We start from the raw sequence: 24,210 nt of genomic DNA, 5'->3' as shown, positions 1-24,210 counted from the left end.
GAGCACAGGCTCCAAACGCGCAGGCTCAGTAGCTGTGGCTCACGGGCCCAGTTGCTCCGCGGCATATGGTATCTTCCCAGACCAGGGCTCGAACCCGTGTCCCCTGCATTGGCAGGCAGATTCTCAACCACTACGCCACCAGGGAAGCCCCTCTTTACTCACCTCTTTTATTTTTGTAGCAGATTTAAGCTGTTTCTGGGGTTTGCATTTTTTTTTTTTTAGATGTACAGTCTAATGATCTGTAAATAATGACAGTTTTGCAACCTCCTTTCTATTAATTACATACTTTAATTCAGTCCTTTGCAATTGCATTTTAATTCAGTCCAGTTGCATTAGCAGGAACTTCTAGAATAATATCCAATAATGGTGGTACTATCAGGTCCCCTCTTGTGTCTGACTTTATTAGAAATACTTCTAGTGTTTTAGCATTAAACACATCCTGGCTTTGCTTTTGAGAAATGTTTTCCTTAAGATAAGGAAATACTTCTACATTTTCATTTTATTAAGAGGTTTATAAGAAATAGGTGCAGGAATTTTACTAAATGCATTTTCAATATTCATAAAGGTTCATTCATAATGGTTTTGCTCTTTTTACTTATTTAAAATTAATTTATAATATTAAATTTCCTAATATGGAACCATCCTTAATTTCTTGATTCCTGAAATGAACCTCACTTGGTCTTCGTGTGTTATTCTTTTAATGTATTTCAGGTTTGATTTGATACATATAATTTATATGTGGAGATATATATTTTTTAACCCTTTTTTAAAAAGTTTTAATTTCTAATCACAAGTAAAATTAGTTTCTAGCTTTGTCTTTATTAGGCTACTAGATTAATGGTTTGTCACTTTTAAAAAATGAATTAAGATTGTTTCCTATATGTCTCTGCTCTTGAATAGTTTAAACAGCAACAGAAATATCTGTTTGCTCAATATTTGAAAGGTTCACATGTGAAAGGATCTGAGACTAGAGGTTTTTAAAAAAACTTATTTATTTATTTATTTTTGGCTGTGTTGGGTCTTCGTTTCTGTGCGAGGGCTTTCTCTAGTTGTGGCAAGCGGGGGCCACTCTTCATCACGGTGCGCAGGCTTCTCACTGTCGCGGCCTCTCTTGTTGCGGAGCACAGGCTCCAGACGCGCAGGCTCAGCAGTTGTGGCTCACGGGCCTAGTTGCTCCGTGGCATGTGGGATCTTCCCAGACCAGGGCTTGAACCCGTGTCCCCTGCATTGGCAGGCAGATTCTCAACCACTGCGCCACCAGGGAAGCCCTGGGACTAAAGTTTTTGAGAAGAATTTTCTTAATGTCTTCCATGTTATTAACTTCTTTACGTTTTCCATCTCTTTCCAATCTGATTTTGGTAATATATATTTTTATAAAAGAGCATCAATTTTATTTGGGTTTTCAAATATATTAATTATAATAGTATAAAATAGTCTCAAACCTATCTATATTTCCTCTGTATATAGGGCAAGTTTCCCTTTATCCTAATTTTGTGTTTTTGTGCTTTCCCCTCCTTCTGTTTCTTCTTTAAAGCTAGCTACCGACACCCATATTGTTCAGTAATCCAGCTTTTAGACTTACAAATCCGTTTCTTTGTTTTCTTAATCATTATTTTCTGATGTTAACTTTATTGCTTCCTTATTCTACTTTCTTTGGGTTTATTTTACTGTTTTTCTAACTTCTTGAGATATTGAGGTGACTCCTCAGGTATTTTTTCTGTAATGGCGGTTAATGTACCTGGATTTTCCTCTGAGGTAGCTGACAGGCGCCATCTATCGACCTTCCAGGATATTACACCCACTAGAGATGGCCTTTTGGGGTATATGTACTTTCCAAGATATTTTGGAACCTTAAACCCAAAGGACTAGATAAGAACCCTAGGTGAGATCTGAATACGCAGAAATTGGGCATGAAAAGATTGTAATAGCTGAGGAAAAATTGTAAGAAGTTCTCAGATGTAGGGAAAGAATAGGGGTATTTTCTAGCTAGAGGGTATGACAAATAGGGTGGTGGTAGACGTTTGGAAGCCAGACAACACTGGATCTTGAATCCAAGGCTAAAGTTTAGAGAACTTCTATAGGCTCTGGGGAGCCCTTGATAGGCTCTTTTAGGGTAGAATGCCATGAGCTCAGAAGGGGTTCTGGCAGATGCCAGGACCAGGGTGTCAGACACAGTGAACAGGGCAGGACACCAGACGCACCTGCACGATCTGAACTCAAGTCAGGTGGGATGAATGGAGCTCGAGGGGGTCAGGGCAGACATGCAGGATGGAAGTGGTTGGCATGAAAGTAATCATAGAAATTCTGAGTGTTCTAAGGGAGAGGGGGGAAGAGAGGAAGAGTCGCGGATGAATCTTTATATAAAGGGATTTAAAGAGAGGAGCCCGGCATGGGGATCTGGAGGGGAGAACCAGGGAGAGCAGACATAGAAGCCAAGGGGCAGAGCCACGCTGAGCTACAGGGAATCACGAGGGCGAAGCTGCCAGCAGGTGGAGGAGGGGAGAACCTTGGTGAAGACTCCTTGTTCTAGAGGGCGCCCTCACTGCTAATACTAAACTAGTGAGTGTTACAGAGTAGAATGGAAGCGCTGATGGAACATGGGTTCTGGAGAGAATGGGCTCTTCACCCTTCAGATCTTTTCATGTTATTCACAATTAACAAACAAAATATTAGACAATTGCGGTTTCTGTTGTTGGGACCGGGAGGTCAAATTTAACCTTATCTATCTGGGTAGCATGTATTCAGAGGAAAATACTAACTGGTACCTTTTTTCAGATAACAGTTTTTGTCAAAGAGAAGTCAACCAGAGGAAAAACAAAAACAGGGGATGTAGCCTTCATTTTAGAGAAGATTTGCTACAAATTTCTTTTAAAGAGAGGTCTCTCTTAGAGTACTGAAAATATTATTCAACTTACTAAGATTGAGGATATGCTGAGCTGTCCCATGAAATGATGTGTAAAGAATGCCTTGCAGGCCCGCAATAAATGTTAGTTATTATCCCTCACCTCCCACTCCCAATGCATTTCTAGGCAAATCAGGCCTGCTGTTCCGTCACAGGGAGCTATGTTCTTCCTGCTTAGAAATTAGATCAGGTCTTCTCGTCTGGGGCCAGCGTGCCTGTCTTTCCCAACCAGAGACTGTGTGCTCGCCAGCATTGCTTGACCTTTCCGACACGCATCAGCATTCCCTCCCACTAGGCCTGCTCGTTTCGCCTGGTGTCTGCAACAGGATAATCACTTTGGAAGCTGCTGGGCAGGTCTCCTGCTTCCAGAGGGGTGTGGAAAAAGCCACCCATGCAGTCACATGTGACTGGCCTACCAGCAAGTGCTCACACTGGCCATGGTGCGCTCTGGGAGAAAAGGGGAAGACTAACCAGATTTTTGGCACCTAGTCTAACCTCATGATTGAGTCAAGGCTATGCCAGGGCCAGAAGGAGAGGGAAGGTGGAGGAGAAAGACCAAAGGGCTTCCCCTGGGGTCAATGACGAAAAGTCAATGCCAAGAGAACAGTAAGCGTGCATTCAAATGACATTGTTGTGTTATGCGGTTATGAGGGACGGGAGTTTCTCGTTGCAAGATTACTTTTTAGCATCCTGATAAGCAATTGATAGGTGTCTGTGCCCACCAGGTCTGAGCATCCCCTGAGCTCTCCTCCCTCAGTTGGGCCACCTGACTCAAGAGAACTGAAACCATCTACACCCACACAGCAACTGTTTATATTGGCCTGACTTTCCTATTCCACTCTCTGCTTCAACATAAGTTGACTATTTCAGGAAACTCTTGCCCAGAGGATGAAAGTTGAAAATAACTATTGTTTATTCCTGGAAGTTTCCAAAAAACTGTTGAAATGATCATTCAATTGTTTAACTCTTCAACAGAAAACATCAACTGACAATTTACTCCCCAAGATTCTTTGAACCCTTGCTGCTTCCTTTGCTGTGGCCATCAATCTCAAACTCTTACTTCATGATCCTTACCCAATCCTAATCAAGCCCCTCATTGAAAGAGCTTCTGAAACCAGACTCCAAAACCTTGTAGATCTCCCAACTTTGCCTTCCCCTCTCCAAGACCCTACTAAGACTCTGTCTTACTGAGAGAAGAATGAACACAGTCTTATCTTAACAACAGGTTGTCCTGGTGCTATTTGGGGGGAAGGCAGCATTCAACGACAATCTCATCTGTCATCTCAGCCTTCCCTGAGTTCTGGTACCCATTCGGACTTCAGACAAAGAGGTTATGGGTTTGAGGGACTCTGGTCCAGTAGGACAAAGGCCCTAGTCTTATGTTCAACACACATGGCCCTAGGTGATCTGCCTGGGCCTACATGTAAATTCAATGTATTATTGTCTGCTATTTGTGAGTTCAGAAGCTAGGCGATGGGAATTAAAAGCTGAAGAAATATCGAGTCACTCTGTCTGCCTTCAGTCTACAGCTTAGTGGGGAGAGAGACATTTAAACAGATAAAATACATTGTATTATGTACAATGATATTATGCAGAATAGCGCTTCTTAAACAATAGGTGGTTAAGAAGCGATTTTTCCTACCAAATCTACTGTGGATCAATGCTTTTGTAAAATGCCATTGTATTCATGTTCTTTGGCTGCTACAACAAATTAGCCCAAATCGAGTGGCTTAAATCAACAGAAATGTATTTTCTTGCAGTTCTGGAGACCAGAAGTCTGAAACCAAGATGTTGGCAGGGATATATTCCTCTGGGGGCTTTAGGGGAGGATAGTTCTTGCTCCTTCCAGCTTCTTGTGGCTCCAGGTGCTCCTTGGCTTGTGGTTGCATCATTTTAATCTCTGCCTCCGTCTCTGTGTGACTCTTTTAAGGACTCACAACATTGGATTTAGGGTTCACCTGGATAATCCAAGATGGTCTCGTCTTGCCATCCTAATTTAATTACATCTGCAAAGACTCTTTTTCCAAATAAGGTCACATTCATAGGTTTCCAGGGAATAGGACAAGGACATCTTTTTTGTGGCCCACCATTCAACCCACAACATCCATAAAAATGAATAAGTTGGAAAATGAAATTAAACACAATAGAAGCCCACTGATTGCAAAATGTCAAACTACCGTAAAGTTCTAGCCACAATTTGAGTGGCACTGACGCGGAGTGTACGAGGGCTGCACATCACCCCTCCAGCTGTGTGGGTATCTGTAGTGGTGCTGAGGGCAGAGGTCACAGAAGGCTTCCCAGAGGAGGTTACACTGAGGTGCAACTTTAAGAAAAGGTAGGCATTAGCTGTGAGGAAGGGTGAAAGCTAGAGGGAAGAGCAAGCATCTTAAGAAGAGAGGAACGGGCTTCCCTGGTGGCGCAGTGGTTGAGAATCTGCCTGCCAATGCAGGGGACACGGGTTCGAGCCCTGGTCTGGGAAGATCCCACATGCCGCGGAGCAACTAGGCCCGTGAGCCACAATTACTGAGCCTGCTCATCTGGAGCCTGTGCTCCGCAACAAGAGAGGCCGCGATAATGAGAGGCCCGCGCACCGCGATGAAGAGTGGCCCCCGCTTGCCGCAACTAGAGAAAGCCCTCTCACAGAAACAAAGACCCAACACAGCCATAAATAAATAAATAAATAAATAAACCCAAAGTTTAAAAAAAAAAAAAAAAGCCGTGTACTCATGGATTGAGTATAATCACGTAAAAGAAAAAAGAAAAGAGGAACAAAAGCACGTGATATGTGTTGAATCATGTCCCCCTTTCCCGCAGTAAAGATATACTGAAGTCCTAACCCCCAGTACTTCAGAATGTGACCTTATTTGGAAATAGTCTTTACAGAGGTAATCCAGTTAAAATAAGGTACTTAGGGGGGCCCCTAATCCAATATGACTGGCATCCTTGTAAAAGAAGAAATTTGTTGTGTTTTGTTTTGTTTATAAATTTATTTGTTTATTTTTGGCTGCATTGGGTCTTTGTTGCTGGTCTGGGCTTTCCCTAGTTGTGGGGAGCGGGGTCTACTCTTCGTTGCTGTGCATGAGCTTCTCATTGCGGTGGCTTCTCTTGTTCCATAGCACAGGCTCTAGGCACGTGAGCTTCAGTAGTTGTGGCACACGGGCTCAGTAGTTGTGGCTCACGGGCTCTAAAGTACAGGCTCAGTAGTTGTGGCGCATGGACTTAGTAGCTCTGCAGCATGTGGGATGTTTCCGGACCAGGGCTTGAACCCGTGTCCCCTGCATTGGCAGGCAGATTCTTAACAACTGTGCCACCAGGGAAGTCCTAAAAGAAGATATCTGGACGCACAGATAGACATGCACAGAAGGAAGATGATGTGAAGACACACACAGGGAGAAGAGGGCCACACGAAAGTGGAGGCAGCGATTGCAGTTATGCTGCCACAGGCCAAGAAGTGCCTGGGGCCACCAGGAGATGGCAGAGAGGCCCTGGCTGAGCTGATCCCTCAGGTCCCATATCTGCTCCCTGCTGGGCTGGGAGTGCTTTTAAGCCTAGATCGTGTCGATTGGGGTGGCACTCGGGTGGCTTTATAATTGTGCCATCCTGAATTGTCACCCTCCTTCCTCCCTGGCTGGGCCCCTCCTTGGACCACTGACTCCCTCCTCCTGATTCCTGGATGGGCTCCTGGTGTGCACACCTTGCCCCTTGGTACAGTCTTATTTACTTGAATGTCCGTCCACCTGCCTGCCTGACCAGACCTCTGAACCATGAGACCTGGATGCCCCAAATTCCCCCCCAGTGAGGCCCTGTCCTACCTCACCCTGACTCAGGGCACCCTGTTCCAACCCTATCGGGGGCACCATTGTGCCATCTGTGAATGGCAGCTCCTGGAACACAACAGCAGAAGGTGATGTTCACTAGAATACAGTGAGATGGCGCCCCCTGGAGTTGTGCAAGTGAAGCGACTAGTATCACTGCAGGTTCAGACATCCTTTGGGTCTGGCAGTGCCCCCTTCAGGCAAGATTCCTTCATCTGCCTGTAGCCCCCAACCCCCCTTTTCCACCCCACTTCACCAATAAGACCAGGCTGGGCCTCATCCACAAGATCAATGTGCTGACCAGGGAGTGTGGGGGACTTGGGGGAGTTCAGGGACAATAAATACTGTTACTTTTCTCATTTCCAAAGCTGGGAAACCACTGGGAGATGAGACACCAGAGATGTCAACTTTATTACTGATCACAGCTAAAAAGAAGGACATGGCTTAAGTGTACACAGCGAGTATCTCACACCTGAGCCCAGAATCACAGGTTCACTCTGGTCACAGGCAGAGCCGCAGTGCCCCCTGCAGTGTCCCTGTGATATTGTGATTAATAATAAGAAATATATATTTGAATTTTGTCCTGTTTCTGGCACAGAGCTCCTAAAACCCTTGGAATCTCCTAAGCGATGAGAGCCATAAAGGTGTCTTTTGTTATGTTGATGACTGACCTGGGACAGCACCTAAGGTTGGGGACTGATTGCCAGAAGAACCAACCATGGGATTAAAGGGTTGGAACTTTCAGTCTCACTCCTCTGACCTCCAAGGAGGCGAGATGGGCTGGAGATTGAGATCAATAACCAGTGGCCAGTGATTTAATCACTGTGATTAATCACTACACATGGCTGTGTAGTGAAGCCTCCCTAAAAACCCAAGGTCCAGGGTTCAGAGAGCTTTCCTGTTGGTGAACACGTGGAAATGCAGAGAGTTGCATGCTCTGAGAGGATGAGGAAGCTCCGCCCCCTTTTCCCACACTTTAGGCTACAAGTCTCTTCCATCTGGCTGTTCCTGAGTTATATCCTTTTATTATAAACCCGTGACCTAGTAAGTAAGTGTTTCTCTGAGTTCTGTGAGCTGCTCTAGCAAATTAATCGAACCCAAGGAGGAGGTCATGGGAAACTCTTATCTATAGCCTGTCCATCAAAAGCACAGGTGCCAACTTGGGCTTGTGATTGGCAACTGAAGTGCAGGGCAGTCTTGTGGGACTGAGCCCTTAACTTGTGGAATCTGATGCTGTTTCCAGGTACAGAATGTCAGAATTAAGTTGAAAGGTAGGACGCCCAGCTGGTTTGCAAGAATGGCTTGGATGAGGGGAAAACCCCACACACCGGAGTTGGTGATCAGAAGCTCAGTCCCCTAATGAGGCATGGCCAGGCCTGTCCTGCTGAGCCAGCAGGGGGGTGGAAAGCAGACCTGCGTGCATCCTCTCTGTGGGCAGGCAGAGCACAGACAGGGCCTGGGCTTGCTCCCATCCTGCTCCGGATCTGACTGCAATGACAGTGGAGGGAGGGTATCTAGTTTCTTCTCATAGCTTTCCCTTCTGGGGAGAAGAGTGGAAATTTCCTCACTTCTAAGGCAATGAGGATTGAAGAATATTTCCCCGCTCCCTACTCAACAGTAGGGTGGTTCTGTTTGCTTCACCGAGGACTTCACTGAGTCTGGATGTGGAGTTGAGGCGGAGAGGAAGGCAGGTAGGACCCCCTGCATCACCGGCTGGGCTCCTCTGTTCCAGGACCATCTCTCTCTGGGATGGGACAGGGGGTGAAGGAACTGATTTGGAATCATAGGGAGTTCCCTACTGAGGGGGCAATGGAGGCAGTGTGGGTTCAGACTATCTGTACCCTGCACAGAAGGCTGCTTTCTTCCCCAGGAATGCTGAGTGCCTGGGGGTCCTGACCCCTCAGCTGTTGCAGTCCGAAACGCTCTGCCTGTTTGTCTCCTCTGTCTTGGGGCCACCCAGCAGGACCTGCAGGTCAGCCACTGACTGAATGCTGGGTCCCTGAAGCAGCTCTGTTCCCTCAGCAGTGTTTACCCCTGCTGTTGGGCACTCGTCCCCAGCCTGGGTCACTGGCAAGGGAGCAAAGAGAGTTCCAGATGTATGGCAGGTGGTGGAGTGGAGTCACAGAGCCAAATCTACTGCTTGGAATCCCAGATCTGCCATTTAGTAGCTGTGTGGCCTTGGATGAGTTACTTAACCTCTCTGTGCTTCAGTTTCTTCATATATTCAGCAAGGATAATATTAATGCCAACTTTAAAGGCTTATTGTGAGAGTAAATGATTTCATACAACACCCTTAAGACTGATGCCTGGGTATTTCTAAGTACTCAGTGAAGACAAGCTTCTATTTTTATGGGGCCAGGTCTAGAGGAAAAGATCAAATGGCCAGCGGAAAGGGGAAGTACTCTTCTGTATATTGAGTTCTGTCACTGGTGCCAAGCGTTAAATGGATGCCTAATCTAATTAACCTCTTACAAGAACAGAGGGGGAACTATTATCCCCCAGTTCACAGATCAGGAGCCTGAGTGGCCAAGTGGTCTAGCTGGGCTTCAGCACCAGAGACAGCCAATTCCAGACACCATGGTCTTGCTCGCCTCCCACCATGCTACGCAGCCCCGAGGGGAGATTGGGAAAGAAAGCAAGTAGGGTAGTTATCTCCTAGGGTCTTAGGAAGGAACAAGCGTTGCTCTGATGAAGCCAGGAAGTCTGATTCAGTCTTTCTGGCTGAAGAGTCACTTTTGCTCCTCAGTGCACAAGGCTGACTCTGGCCACCAGCAGCTTCTGAGATGAACATGTTATAACCCGGACACCCAGAAGGAGACTGAATCTCTCTCCTAAATCCCAGCTCCAAAATCCCTTGGAGAAGGTCTGATTGGCCCAGTCAGTTCCACGGTCCATCCTTCAGTGGCCAGGGGCCAAGATTTCATGTAGGGACGTGGCTGCTTCTGCTGCAGTCGTGTGGATGCTGGATGGGGCTGGGAAGGGGAGGTTCCTAGGACAGGAGGACCTGGCAGACAATCCACAGGTGTCTACTTGATAGACTTTGCTCTCCAACTTTTCTCTACTCGTAGCTCCCTGTTGCTCACACTTGTTGCCTGGCTTGACCTCTGTGCGTGCAGATTCTACCTGTCCTCCTACTTCACTCCACTTCACAGCTTCTCTCTCTTCTCACTCCCTCACATGACCTTCTACTAGTAGATAAAACTCTACATGTTTCTTCATTCAGATTTCTCAGATAATTCAGTGGTCTTGCCCATATTTCCATACCAGGCCAGTTCACAGGCACTGTCTTGCTTAAGGACTGGCTGCCCTGTGGCCCAGAGCCTGTGTTTAGGAATCTGCTATAGTGATACCGGGCCTCACCTGCAAGACTGTGGGTGGGGTGTTTTCACTGCGGGCATGGAACAGGGGCCTGTATCTTGAGGACATATCCATTATACTTAGCCATTGAGGGGATGCTGCTTCTGAAGGCCTTCCTGAGCTTTTCCCCCTGAAATCCACTAACCTCAGCTTCATTTATTTGTATTTTTTCATTTTATTGAAGCATAGTTGATTTACAATGTTGTGTTAATTTCTGCTGTACGGCAAAGTGATTCAGTTATACATATATGTATTCTTTTTCATATTCTTTTCCATTATGGTTTATCACAAGATATTGAATGTAGTTCCTTGGGCTATACAGTAGGATCTTGTTGTTTATGCATCCTATATGTAATAGTTTGCACCTGCTAATCCCAAACTCTCAATCCTTCCCTTCCCCCACCCCCTCCCCCTTGGCAACCACAAATCTGTTCTCTATGGGTGTGAGTCTGTTTCTGTTTCTTAGATAGTTTCATTTGTGTCATATTTTAGATTCCACATATAAGTGATATCATATGGTATTTTTCTTTCTCTTTCTGACTTACTTCGCTTAGTATGATAATCTCTAGGTCCATCCATGTTGCTGCAGATGGCATTATTTCATTCTTTTCCATGCCTGAGTAGTATTCCATTGTGTGTGTGTATATATATATCTATATATATATATACACACATACACATATATACCACATCTTCTTTATCCATTCACCTGTCAGTGTACATTTAGGTTGCTTCCATGTCTTGACTATTGTAAATAATGCTGCTATGAACATAGGGGTGCATGCATCTTTTTGAATTATAGTTTTGTCTGGATATATGCCCAGGATTGGGATTGCTGGATCATATGGCAACTCTATTTTTAGTTTTTTGAGGAACCTCCATACTGTTCTCCACAGTGGCTGCACCAATTTATATTCCCACCCACAGTGTAGGAGGGTTCCCTTTTCTCCACACCCTCTCCAGCATTTGTTATTTGTAGACTTTTTAATGATGGCCATTCTGACCAGTGTGAGGTGGTACCTCATTGTAGTTTTGATTTGCATTTCTCTAATAATTAGCAATGATGATCATCTTAACATGTCCGTATTGGCCATCTGTATGTCTTCTTTGGAGAAAAATCTATTTAGGTCTTCTGCCCATTTTTCAATTGGGTTTTTTGGTTTTTGTTATTGAGTTGTATGAGCTATTTGTATATTTTAGAAATTAAGCCCTTGTGGGTCACATCATTTGCAAATATTTTCTCCCAGCCCTTATAACCTCAGCTTTAGACCCTTGAGACTGTCATGGGATGCTGAGTGCATTTGTCCAGCTCCTCCTGCAACAGAGATCCCAAATGTGCAATGGTGTAAACAAGCTAAAGAATTATTTCTTGCTCACATATCAAATGGGGAATAAACAACCAGGGGCAGATTCGATGGCTTTACAGTGCTGGGGGCCTAAGCTCTTTCTGACTTGTTATTATATGATCCCTAGAGAGCTGGCCTCATCTTCATGGATCAAGATTTATCGCTACCGCGTTCCAGCCAGTGGGAAGGGAGAAATGCATTTCCCTTCGCTTTAAATGCAGGAGGCAGAGTTTGCACACATCACTTCACTCACGTCTCATTAGCCAGAACTTAGTTACGTGGTCACATCAAGCTGTAAGGGAGGCTGGGAGATGGAGTTTCTATTATGGGTGGTGATGTGTCCAGCTAAAAGTTGGAGATTCTATTACTAAGGATGATGGGAAGAACAGATATTAGGGACAGTGACACCACTATTTTCCTGTCACTCATTTTAGACCCTTCTCCACCATCCAGTTTGTCATCACATCCTGGCCCATGTCCACTCCTTATGCCTTTCCTATAGGGCCCTATTCTTTATCCTTACTGACACCAGGACGAACGGCCCTTACAGCTTTATACCTCCTGTCTTATGAGAACTTTTAGCAGATCTTTTTGCCTCCAGTCTCTTTCCACCCTCTCCCTGTGATCATTTTAAAGTGCAAATCTGATCATGTGGCTCCACAGTTTAGAAATTCTTCAGTGGCTCCCCAATGCCCAGAGCAGTGAGATTTTAATTGCAGATTTCTGAATCCCTGAGATTACATGCATATTTGGCACATATGTGCATTTTTCCAAAGAGAGCTTCAGATTCTCCAAGGACTCTGTGATTCCCCCTCAAGTTCAAATCCCTAATGTCAACATACATGTCAACAAGTGAGATGTGTCTACCGACCTTCTTCTCAAATATCCTCTCCAGTCATTCTCCTGTGCATCCTAAACCGAAGTCATCGTGAAATGACTCTGAAAGAGCTGGCCGTGCTCTTTCACACTCCACATCTTTACACCTGCTGTTCTATCTAGAATGCCTGGGCAAACTCCTATGCATCCTGCTGGCTTAGCTCAAAAGCCACCTCCTCTGGAGGCTTCCCTGACTCCCTCTGGCCGAGTCAGTCTCTGCAGCATGACTCAGACTTCCATTATTCATCCTATCGCATAGCTGCTGTCAGCCAATGTCTGTCTCCTCCACCAAACCATGAACTCTGGAGCCTCGGACCCAGAATAGATAGTCCACAGATGTTTGTTGAATAAATGTCACTCATGCCCCCCAAAACTCTAGTGTTCTTTCTGAAATGTAAATCTGAGCATCGCTTACTATGTTCCTATTTCCTTCAAGTCTTGTTACAGTGGCTTTCTCTTTGGTCTCATCTTGCCATCCTTCCTTTTTCCTACTCCAGGAAGACTGGAGTTCTTCTAATGCCCCAAGTCAGTGTTCTCCCTTGTCTTGAGGCTTTATGCATGCTTCCTCAGCTCCTCTTTGCCTGGCTAATGCCTAGTCATCCTTCAGATAGCTTAAACATTCCTCAGGAAGCCTTCCTTGACTCCCTCCCTACCTTCCGACTAGGCTGAGGGTCCCACATGTGTGTGCCCATCACACCTTGTACTTTCCCAGTTGCAATGTGCATCATTCTGGGCCAGGAGGACTTGTTTGTCTTTCTTCTCTGCTAAACTGTGAGTTCTGTGCCTAACTTGACTACCAGCATGTCCCCAGCCCCAAACACAGGACTTGGAAGGGAGTAAGTACCTGACAAATCTGTGTTAAATGAAGGTTAGGTGAATGAATTTCTCAATCATAAATCAGTAGACTTTCATTGCCTTTAGAACAACGACTTATCACAGATTTCGGGCCCTTTTTGATCTGGTCCTCAGGTATTTTCAGTCTCATCTCTTCCAAATCTACCCTTTGATCTCAGCATCCCTCTCAAACCCTACATGGCAGTTCTATCAAACTGAATGAAGGTCCCCAAATGCCGGCTCTCAAATCTTTCAGCCTTGGCAACACTGGTCTCTCTGCCTGTCACACTCTGTCCTCTCCTCACCTCTCCGTACTCTTCCTTTTCTGGCTAACATCCACTAATCTTTACATTTTCAATTAGACCCCTCTTTCTCTAGAAGCCCCCCTTGACTTCCTAAGACCCGCTCTAGTGCCCTTTATTGGTACCCCTGGAGTGTTCTAGGCTTCCTTTTCACCATTCTGTTTCCCCAAGTAGATGAAGTGGCCGTCTGAACTGTGTCACTATGATATCTCTAATTCAAGCCCAGCACTTGCACACAGTGGGTACTCCAGAAATACTTGTGGAATAAACTATGTTGTCTGGTTTTATTCTTTACTATTAGCACATGTGTCCTGTCTTCCAAAGCAGATTATAAGCTCCCTTGCAGGCAGTGAGGGAAGCTAAAATATCTGTGGGTCTCTCCCCAGGCCTGAGCTTAATTCCTGTCTCCAGTGAGCCTGACTTATGTTGCTTGGAGGCTGTGCTGTCAGACACTTGATAAATGTATCAATCAGTGGAACCTTGGCTTAAAGTCCTGGAAAGCCTGGGATTGGGATCATGGTAACCTTAGACACTGGTTTTCTAGAGGGGACCACAGCTGCTTTCCAAAAGCCAGTGCTGGGAACAGTGTCAGGCACCGGGCCGGTTTCAGCAGATATTTGTGGAATGAATTCTAGAGCAGTGACAATGACAGGGAGGCAGGCTGTGCTTGTTCATCTCACCATGCTCTGGGCTCAGACATTCCAATGGAATGGAACGGTTAAGTGATGAGATCATGTATTCACGGTCCAAACTCAACATGAAAAGAAACTTATTTAAAATCTCAGAAAGGGTGGAGAAGTCTTTCTGATAATGACTCAATGGCTTCAAACTCTAGGGAAAGCAGTTTGCCTTCTCTGGTCAATAAGCAGTTTTTAATAGCTGGACTCGAATGACATAATTTTCAAAAATATGACCAAATAAAATTTGCCACCCTCACATGAGATGCAGAGATAGACCCTAAATTGGCAACACAGGACATGGACCCCCTTAATGCTCTCTGCAGAATCACAGTAGAAAATAATTTGCAATAATTGCAAATTCCCAAGAGCTGAGAGCAGAGAAATGCAAGGAAGCACTGAGACAGAATATCGAGAGGCAGCATTTTAATATATAAACGGTCAGGATAGGCCAGAGTCTTGCTCCTTCACGTGTGGTGTGGCCCTGCAGTGTCAGCGTCCCCTGGGAACTGGTTAGAAATGTAGACTCTCCAGCTCCCTTCCCTCGCAGACTGCGTTCTAACAAGCTCTCCAGGTGATTTGTATGCACATCAAAGTTTGAGAAGCACTGGACTAGAACATTTATTAATGTGGGGTTCTGCTCTTAATATGTGCTTTGAGGTCAAAATAAACCCATTGAAAGCATTTTAGATCATTATTTGCTCCATTCTCTCTGAGCAACACCATCACACATCAATGTCCCGCTCTGGGACTTAGAGCCTTTCTCATGAATCACAAAGTTGTACTGAAGTTTGCTGTGCCATTTCAGCAGACAGTCTTTATGGATTACAAATTGGATTCCCAAACTTCCATCAGCTGTTCCTTGCCCAGCACCCCCAGGACGAAGGTTGTATGATGATTTCCATTTTTAGAGATGGTGAAATTGGGGCCCAGAGAGGTTCCATGACTCACCCAAGGGGCACCAAGCAAATTGATATCTGAGTCAAATGAGAACTCAAGCTTTTGAGTTACCAGTGTGAGGCTCACCCAGCTTTGATGTCTTTCCTTTTTATACAAGAGGGATTTTTTTGCATAAGAGATTTTTAAGAGAGAACAAATTCATAGATAAAGCCATGCACATGTGGGCCCCTGGGATTGTGGAAGTTTAAGAACTAACTTTCCAGTAGACAGATATGTCAGTGCAGAGCGGGCGCTGCCCAGCCCAGCTTCCACATTCCTGCTGCAGGCTGACAAGTTCTGCAGAGCTAGGAGCCTCAGAAATCTCAGAGCCACATGAGGGCTCATAGTCCGCTCGTAAGGGTGGAGGGGAAAGGAGCCAGGATTACCGTGAGTCCATGGGTACTGCTACAAAGGAAAAGTGGTGGCTTCTGGATGATAATAACCCATGCCAAGAAGTATGCTCACTCTGATTCATTTGTTTCTTTCACAGATTCAGAAGAGCTGACGTAACTGGACGCTGCCTAGATATATGTGGTGTGCTTCACTGGATTGGATAACTTCCTGATTAATTCCAATTTCCTAGAGCAAAGTAGAGCCACTTGGTGACTTGGAAATGGTCAAGACTGTATATCTGGCATTGATGCCCATGTGCTTCTTCCTACCTCGTCTGAGTTTCAGATTTCTCTGTCAATGCCAACTAAACAGAGGCCCCAGAGGGGTTTGTTCAGTTTCACCTGCCTGCATGGTGATTCTCCTAGGGTCCTCCAGAGAATGACTGCCAGGGAAGCTGCTTAAATCCCACCCCTTCCCCACCCCCTCCTCTCTAGACATGCATATTCAATGGGATATCTTCATATATAATTGATTAAAAAACAGAAAGATGGCGCACTTTAAAATTCCATGTGAAAAGTATTGCTTTGCTACTGTGCTCCTGCCTGCCTGCTCTCTGCACGGTGCTACAAAGGGTAGAGTCACGAGGAACTCGAGGCTGAAGATAGTCGGGATTTTTTAGCCAACACCAATGCACTCTGTACCTTGCACCCCTCTGCAGCCCGCAGTTTTGGGGCTTGGCCTAAGGCAAAAACTACAAAGCATCCTAATGAGCGGAATTATACAAGAGGAATGTATGTGCATATTTGACATAGTTTCTTCTCTTGCGGGGCGGCCCCCTGGCTATGACCCGTGCCCTCTCCAAGGGCGAGGGAGGAGTCCAGAGAAGGCCCCTTCTGTTCCCTGCTGCCAGCTCTTCCGCAGCCCCTACGGCCCCAGGGACCTGCCCTGCTTTGCGTGGGCCCGTAGCAGCCCTGCAATTTCCACATGGGCGGGCGATTTCAGAACGATGGACAAAGCTGTTCGGCCAGCCTACAGGGGAGAAAGAAAAGGAAAAACAAATTTTTATCCCATTTGCCTCCCACCGCAGAAAGGAAGGGTGAGTTGGGAGCAAGGGGTACGCATGGGACATAGAAGTCTATTCCAAGCATTCACAGAGGAGAGGAGGAAACTCGAATGGCATGAGGATCAGAGAAATGGGCCCCCTTCCACGGAAACATCATTCACTCCTGGGAAATCTGTGCCAATGAAAATAATGAAGTGTTGCTTGGTTTTTAACACTTTTTTTAAAAAATTGGAAAACAGAAGAATGAAAACAACTCTTCCATTATTCCATTACACAGACCTAAATGAGAGTTAGGATTTCGGTAAGTTTCCCTCCAGTCTTTTCTCCTGTGCAAATCTGTTGTTGGTTTTTAAATAGAGGAATGATAATGTATATCAATTCTGAATGTACTTTTATTTTTAACTCGCCATGATATGCTATAAGACTTTCCCTGCTCTTACATAGTCATCAGGACGTATAGACTTTTCTTACTGGCTGTATAATATTCCATTATTTACTGAACTCTTTTCCTTTTACTGGAGATTTAGGTTGTTTCCAAGTCTTCACCACCATAAACTTAGTGCAGAAAGCATCCTCCCATTCCTAACTATTTCCTAAGGACCAACTCTTTGAAGTGGGCTTGCAGCCCAGAAAGACACATGCATTTTTACTTCCTGATGCGTGATACCATGCTGCTTTTCTCACCATGGCTGCTGTGCAAGAAGCTGCCCATTCCGCTGTCTAAAGAAGCTGCAAGCAGAGCGGCTCTCAGCAGGCATCACCAACCATTCTCTACCCAGAGATGAGGGGAAGGGCCGCCACGATGCAGTGGACACTGAGCTCCGAGGGCTCAATCCCGAACCCAGAATTCTGAAATCTAAACAGCTCTGAAAACCACTTTTCTGGCAACTCATTTTGAGGGAAAACCTGAGGTTATCTCTGGTCCTTACTTAGTCCATTTAAGTATCAATACTTTTACATTTTGCTGTATAAATATGAATGGGTTTGACACATGGGGGCCACCCAAGACCCCACTAGAGTGTTCTCTGCTCTACTGCAGATGGGGGAAATTACTTTCTAAAATGTGGAAACTCCAAAGAAGCAGGTGGGACGTGTTCACGCTCAGCTAAAAACCCTTCAGTCTCTTCTCTGTGCTCCAGGATGGAGTCCAGCTGCCATCGGGGCTCCACACACACGTAAATAACTATAATGTACGGCCAAAGGCCAAACAAGCCAGCAAAGGAACAGAGTGAGCTCAAGGGACAGGATGACCACCCCGTGTATACGGGGGGAGGGCAGGGGGTGGGGAGAGGAAGGAAGTGGCATTTCAGCAGACAGGCTTCACAAAACAGGTGAAGTTCTTTCCCTGAAAAGGCCTCGTGATTCCTTGTACCCGCCTTTTACCCATCTTTGTAAGTTGGTATTTGTGGGGTTATTTGATAAATCTCAGTCTCCACAAGGTCAGACACTGGATCTGGCCTGCTCTGCTGGCCCAGCCCCTGGCCCCGTGCCTGCGGTCTGGTCAGCCCTCAATAAGCACTGTTGAAAGAGGGAATGCTGGAGGATAACAGAGGATTCATTTCAAGTTGATGAAGAACCTGAGCCACCTAAATCCTAATGAGTATGTTCTTAGATTGGCCAAGTCTGGAAGAAAGCAAAGATTTTCCACAGCAGATTCTTGTGAAAGCCCCACCGGAGGGGCCTGGGTTTATTTAGGCCTGTCCCCTGCTGCACTTTGTCAACCTTGACGCTCCACGTCAACAAGGAGACAGTGTGATTAACGTTATTATGGGAAAGAGCCACAGGACCAGTCCCAGGGGACACGTGCACCTTTGAACAGGGCCCACCTGGAGAGGACAGCCTGCATCTGTGGGCTCTTCAACTACAGACGTGGAAAGCGGGGGCCCCATTCATTTCAGAAAGTGGGGCCAGAGAGACCACCTAGGGAGGCTGTGTCCCTGAGATGCCTCTGCCCGAGCCCTGGGAACAAGCCCACGGCACGCAGCTCTGGTGGACGCCAAGCACGGCAAGTCCCTGCTCGGCAGCACTGCAGGCCCAGAGAGCCCGAAGGGGTCAGGCAGCCAGCTCACCTTGTGTGTGTGTGTGTGTGTGTGTGTGTGTGTGTGTGTGTGTGTAGGTGAGCAAGGCATAGTCTATGCTTTCAAGAAGCTTTCACTTTGATGCATGCTTTGGAGTCACTGCCCAAACAAGTCCTTCAAAGGGTAACCCTTGGGGACCAGGGCTCAGGTCTCACCACCACCTCCTCGTCCTCGTCACTCTGGGGGTCCCAATAGGCTGGGTGACCGATTTCCCGAATTACCTTCTAAACGTGGGAGAAGGTGCCTTGCTGGCTGTTCTGGAGGTTCTGCATTTATAGCAACCTTTACGTGTTGGTAGGATGAGAGAAACCAATTTCAGGACATGATTTCCCTTGCGGTTTTCCAAGGGAGCGCCTAGGTCTCCATAGGAAAGTGAACGTTGAAACGAGATGGTGATCATGATACGGGCTGGACTCCACCCTTCAATGCAAAGCTGGAGGCACAGGGCTTGGTGCTTGCCAAGACCCAGTCAGCGTTCCCCATCTCCCACTGAAACTCTTCACCCAAGTCACCTTTGGGAAATTTGGGTGTGACTCCTGAGTCAACCCTGTCCCCAGCAGGCAGCAGGTGATTGGGCCGTGAGCAGGGTCTAGAAACTTCTGTGGGTCTGCCACCTGTATCGCTTGGGCACCCCTGTGCTCACTGGGCATCCCCTAACCCTCTCCACCTTCCCCTAAGACAGGCTTCCGCTGCCATCTCCGCTTTAGCTGCCTAGTTCCTTCTTCTCAGGCTGCCCCGAAGTGCAACCTGCCTGTCCTCAACCCCGGTCTGGCTCTTCCTGATCCAGCACTTGACTGGGACGGCATTTCATCCCACCTGGATTTCAGCACTCACCTACACCAGGGTTTCTCAGCTGAGGCACTACTGCCATGTTGGGCCAAATAACCTGTAATTCTTCACTGTTCCTGTACTTCGTAGGATGTTTAGCAGCTTCCCCGGCCTCTACCCACTAGATGCCAGGACTGCCCCCACACATACTTATTACAGATACAAATGTCTCCAGACACTGCTGAATCTCCCCTAGAGGCCAAATCACTCCCAAATGGGAGTACTTCTCCCTTTGGGCTCCAGCCTCCTCTGAATGGCTCCTCTACCTCCAGACCTTCATCCTCCCTACTCCCTCCAGACGCTTCCTGCAAATGCCCAGGTCCCTACTCATTCGTGCTGTGGCTGCTTCGTATTTGCTATCATGGGTCACCTATTCCCAACAATAACAGTTGCCATCAACTGAGTACCTCCTAGATGTCAAATAGGGGCTTTACAAACGCTACCGTATTTAGGTCTGGTCTATTACTATCCTCATTTACAGACGAGCATGCAGAGGCTCAGAGTGGTTAAGTGACCTGCCCAAAGGCACACAGTCACGGAGCCCTGTTTCAAACTCATGAGTGTTTAATTCTAAAGTCCATGCTTCTAACAATCACTCGATTTGTCCGAAGTTCAACAGAGGCCTACCTCCACCTACTGAAAGCAGCTACTGAGCTCTCTAATCTGGGGCAGGACACTCTCTCAGTCTCACTGCCTGATGACCCCCGCTAACCAGGGACTTGCAAAGCTCCTGCCCCCCGTCCCACAGGCCTGCCCTCTCAGGCCTCCCCTGGCCAACTGCACTGGTCACTCCTAAGAGGGCCCTGGGCCTTTTCCAGATTAAGGGGCCAGCTCCTTCTGCCCCAGGGTGACCCTGCAGGGAGCTCATTAACATAGAGCCTTTATCTGACTGTAACACATTTGGAAAAGGAGGCTCTTATTTCCAGAGCCCACCACTGTTCCCACAGGCATTTCAAGAGGGTCTGTGCTCTCTAATGATCACAGAAATGGCTTTGGGCAGAGCTGGAGTTCGTGGGACCTGAAGATACTGGGCCTGGGTGCCTGCTGCCTGGGTGTGGTGCAAGGGACCCAGCAGCTTGAATCAGTGATGGAACAGTGGCAGGGCATTTTCAGATGTGGCCTGGTAAGAGGGGCTGTCCCTGGGCGAGGAGGGGGCTCTCTTTCCCCCCTCAGGCCTTTGTTCCTTTTGAAGTGTGGATGTTAAGAAAGTACAGAGAAGTCTGTTTAAAGTGTTAAATTATAGTGTCAGCATTAAGTCAGACCTGGGCTCGAATTCTTGCTTCAAGAATCAGCAGCTTGTGACCTTATGACAGCTATATAAACGCTCTAGGCCTCTGCTTCCTTATCAATACAAAATGGGGATGGCAGTATCTACCTCACTGGATTACTGAGAGGATTCGTGAGGTAATGCATGGAAAGAGTTAGTTCCTGTGAGTGCTCTTAGGACTTTGACGGAGCTGGTTCCACTAGCTGTGTGATCTTGGGTATGTTACTTAACCACGCAGGGCCTCGGTTCCCCCAGGAGCAAATGGGTGGCATCAACAGAGTCAGCCTAATAGGATTGTTGTGGGATTTAAACTAGAGAGTCCGTGGTAACTGCTTGGTACAGTACCTGGCACCAAGCCAGCACATGATACAGGTTAGCTTTTATTACTATTGTTATCCCATCACTGTCACCACCACGACCACCACCATCATCACCATCATCGCCATCAACGCCATCACCTTACAAGAAGCATGTATCTGGCAATGCAACTTCAAGCAGGGTGGCTTGATGAAATGGGCCACTCCGTAAGGTAGGTCACTGTCCAAGAGTGGACACAATGTGTACTTGGTTCCTTCATCCAGCCTCTGGGAGCCCCATGGACAGCATAGCTTCCCTACTCAAGCTGCTGCCTCAAAAGCCCACGTGCTGTTGTTGCCATGACCAGATGTGGTTCAGGGCCAAGACCAGGCCTGAGCACAATCCCTCAGAATGGTGTGAAAGCCTAGGGTTTGGGGTTTCTCAGCTCCAAGTCTCGCAGCATTTACATGGGTCATCTCATCTAAATCCAACAACAGCCTTCGGAGGTCAATTCTGTTCCTACTGCCATGTGGTTCCTTGAATTTTGCTGGCTGGCAAGGTACTTTTCAGGAAAGGAAGTGAAACACCCACTTGTGAATCGCCTAGAAGTCTCACCTTGTCAGTCAGGCTGCTGTCACAGGCCGGGTGTGCCAGGAGCAGCCGGACCATGTCGACGTTGCCATGGCGACAGGCCAGCATGAGGGCTGACGATCCATCATGGTCCTGCAGGTTGACATCTGCCTGGCAGCTCAGTAGCGCTTGGACCATGTCCTCCCTGTCGTGGCTGACCCCCAGCATCAGCGCAGTCTGGCCTCCCTGCACACAGAGAGCAGGGCTGTGGTGAGGCTGGGGCTGATGGGGAGGACCCCCTCCGCAGCCTGGGTGTAATCAGGAGAGACTTCTCTGGAAAATGACAGTTGACCTGAATCTCTGTGGTAAGGGACACATCCTCCTCAGCCTGGTAAACTTCTACTCCTCTTCCAAGACGCTAGTCAAATGCTGCATCCTCTCTAAAGCCCTCTACTAACACCCCAGGCACAGGGTTCATAACACAGCATTTACCACTTGGCATTTCAACCTGTCAACCTCTCTTTCTCATAGACTGTGACATCTTTGATGGCAGGAACTAAGTCTTTTTCATCTCTGTCTCGCCAGTGCCTAGCACCAAGTACATGCTGGTAAGTGCTGAATGATGGAATAAACGAAGGGTTGAATACTTCAGGACCATGGTTTCTGACTCTCTGCCCCAGCCTAACTTCCTACAGGAAGTCTTGGGCTGCTCTGAACACCTCTGGTATTTTCAGCTGAATGATACCCAGAACCCTCTTTTCTCAAGAAGCTCTCTGTTTACATGGTCCTGTGGTCATTTCTAATCCATAGCCATTGACAACAATCTTTCACATCACTGTAATCATCAATGTACATGGCAATGGATTAGAGTCAGAAAGTAAGACCAAGCTCTGGTTCTGCTGTTTCCTGGTGCGTGATCCTGGCCACGTCACTTCGTGTCCCTGAACCTTGGTCTTTCTTTCTTAAAAATTAAAATAATTATGATCCATCCTCTATACCTCACAGGGCTTTTGTGAAAATCAAATGAGATAAAGGGCATAAATATAAAAATGTGTGGCAGTAACTTTTCTGATTACAAATTGATCATCATTTTTCCTGAATTTTCCTGTATATACATAGTCCTCTTATACGACTTGATTATATACTTTGCCCTCGTGGTTCTTTCTCTCCTGGGTTCCAGGCAGGTCAGGCGTGTCTCTCTGACTGTCGGGCTTTGTAAGGATGTGAGAATAGGTAAGGACTGGTTTCTTTCCTCTCAGATCCCCTGTGGCTCTGACCACAGTGTCTTACACGTAAAATAGGTTGGCTGATGTGTTCACTGATTAAAGCTCCAATCTGCAGTCACTGATGGATTATGCTTCCCTGCCCGCAAGGCTGGGGCTTAGAGAAAAAAAGGGGGTTGCAATCAGAAAAATCCTGGCTTTGCCGCATTCTATACTTATGTGAATCTGGACAAGTTAACCTCTTGGTGACTCCTCCTGATCTGGTAAAGCAGGAATGCTTAACGATATTACCTGCCTTCTGGGGCTGGTGTGAGGCCTGAGCGCGGCACAGATGCTGTGTACACTTTAGCTATTATTGGATTTATGAGCATTAGAGATGATGTCTGACCATCGCCTGGGACGTGCGAATGTATCGTTAGGTGTCCTGGTTCCCCATTTCTCTGGAACCCAGACAGATCTTTCCAGAGACGCTTGTTTGCTCTTTGGTTTGCTTATGCTCAGCCCTGAGGTAATGCTTGTTTACTGTACTAACCAGACCGTAGGTTTCCCTCCAGACCCCTCTCTTCGAGCGGTATTAAAGCCAGATGACATATGCAGATGTCTTCCTGTCTGCCCCCTGCCTGACTTGGGGCCCCCTCCCTCCTGGTCTGGTTCCATACAATTTAATTCAACAACCATTTACAGAGCACTGCTATGGCCCGGTGCAGCGCTGACCCTGGAGATACAGAGAGAAATAAGTAGTTTAGCCCAGGAGACTCTTGGCCTCCCAGCTCACTCCTATTTAACCTGGTACCTGCAGCTCCCCTCATACGTAAAGCCCCCAGAGGGTGCTGAAGGGTGCAGCTGCACTATGAATTCCCATCCCTCTTTTGGTGACCTGGGATGGGTCCCTTACTCTCCTACAGCATTGGTTTCTCCTCTATAAGAAGGGCACTGATTTTGATCATTAGTGAGCATTCCCCCTTCAAGAGGACCAATTTAGAAAAAAAAGATTTGATATGTTTATGGAAAACATATTATTTAAAATGAAAACAGCTTTACTGAGTCCTATGGAGTAGGTGGGTGAAGATACTTTGAAAACTAGAGAGTAAGCTACAAATGTCTGTTTCTTGCCACCAATAGAATTGCTAGTATGTGACGTGTGCAAAGAGACTTTGCCATCAGGTTAGGCTACTGTCTGCAATCACTTTGGGGTCGGGATGGTGAGCAGATTTAAATAGGTCGTTGGGAGACAATTTATGGGTCTCTTGGCTTTCTGCATATTTCGTGAGTCAGGCAATATCTGACCTTTTGTTCTAGACTACTTTTTAAGGATGAATGTACAATGAACAGCGTTGGAACTTAAAGACAGTGTCCCCTCCAGAACAGAGGGCAGACGCGCTTACTATCCAGTATGAAAGATTCAGGTTCCCTAAGCTCAGGGTTCCTCTCCAGTAACACAATCCACTCTGTGTGCAGGGATCTGGCCCTCCTCGCACCGCCCTGTGGGAAGTGGGAATTGGG

The 24,210-nt window shown here is 46.7% G+C and overlaps 1 protein-coding gene and 2 long non-coding RNA genes across 7 annotated transcripts in view; 1 reads left to right on the top strand and 2 right to left on the bottom strand.

Moving 5' to 3' along the window:
* LOC309613458 overlaps window positions 1-5,267 on the bottom strand; it is a 64,035-nt gene extending 58,768 nt beyond the window's left edge. The window contains exon 1 of the long non-coding RNA XR_014235736.1: window positions 163-5,267. This is a non-coding gene — a long non-coding RNA (uncharacterized lncRNA). The remainder of the gene's footprint in view (window positions 1-162) is intronic.
* The window catches only part of LOC309613356, a 62,776-nt gene that overhangs the window by 32,473 nt on the left and 6,093 nt on the right, over window positions 1-24,210 (top strand). Inside the window, exon 4 of the long non-coding RNA XR_014235674.1 lies at window positions 15,539-16,477. This is a non-coding gene — a long non-coding RNA (uncharacterized lncRNA). The remainder of the gene's footprint in view (window positions 1-15,538; window positions 16,478-24,210) is intronic.
* Window positions 14,521-24,210, bottom strand: part of KANK4 (KN motif and ankyrin repeat domains 4) — a 67,760-nt gene continuing 58,070 nt past the window's right edge. For all 5 annotated transcript variants that reach the window (XM_082356635.1, XM_082356633.1, XM_082356634.1 and 2 more), the window contains 2 exons: window positions 21,530-21,730; window positions 14,521-16,410 (listed from right to left, as the gene is read on the bottom strand). In XM_082356635.1, coding sequence (XP_082212761.1) covers window positions 16,306-16,410; window positions 21,530-21,730 — 306 coding nt within the window. In that variant the 3' untranslated portion in view covers window positions 14,521-16,305. The remainder of the gene's footprint in view (window positions 16,411-21,529; window positions 21,731-24,210) is intronic.

This window comes from Balaenoptera borealis (genome assembly GCF_965194805.1).
Source record: "Balaenoptera borealis genome assembly, chromosome: 1".
NCBI classification, from domain to species: Eukaryota; Metazoa; Chordata; class Mammalia; order Artiodactyla; family Balaenopteridae; genus Balaenoptera; species Balaenoptera borealis.
Note: the sequence above shows the minus strand (reverse complement) of the source record. Positions and strands in the feature narration are given on the sequence as shown.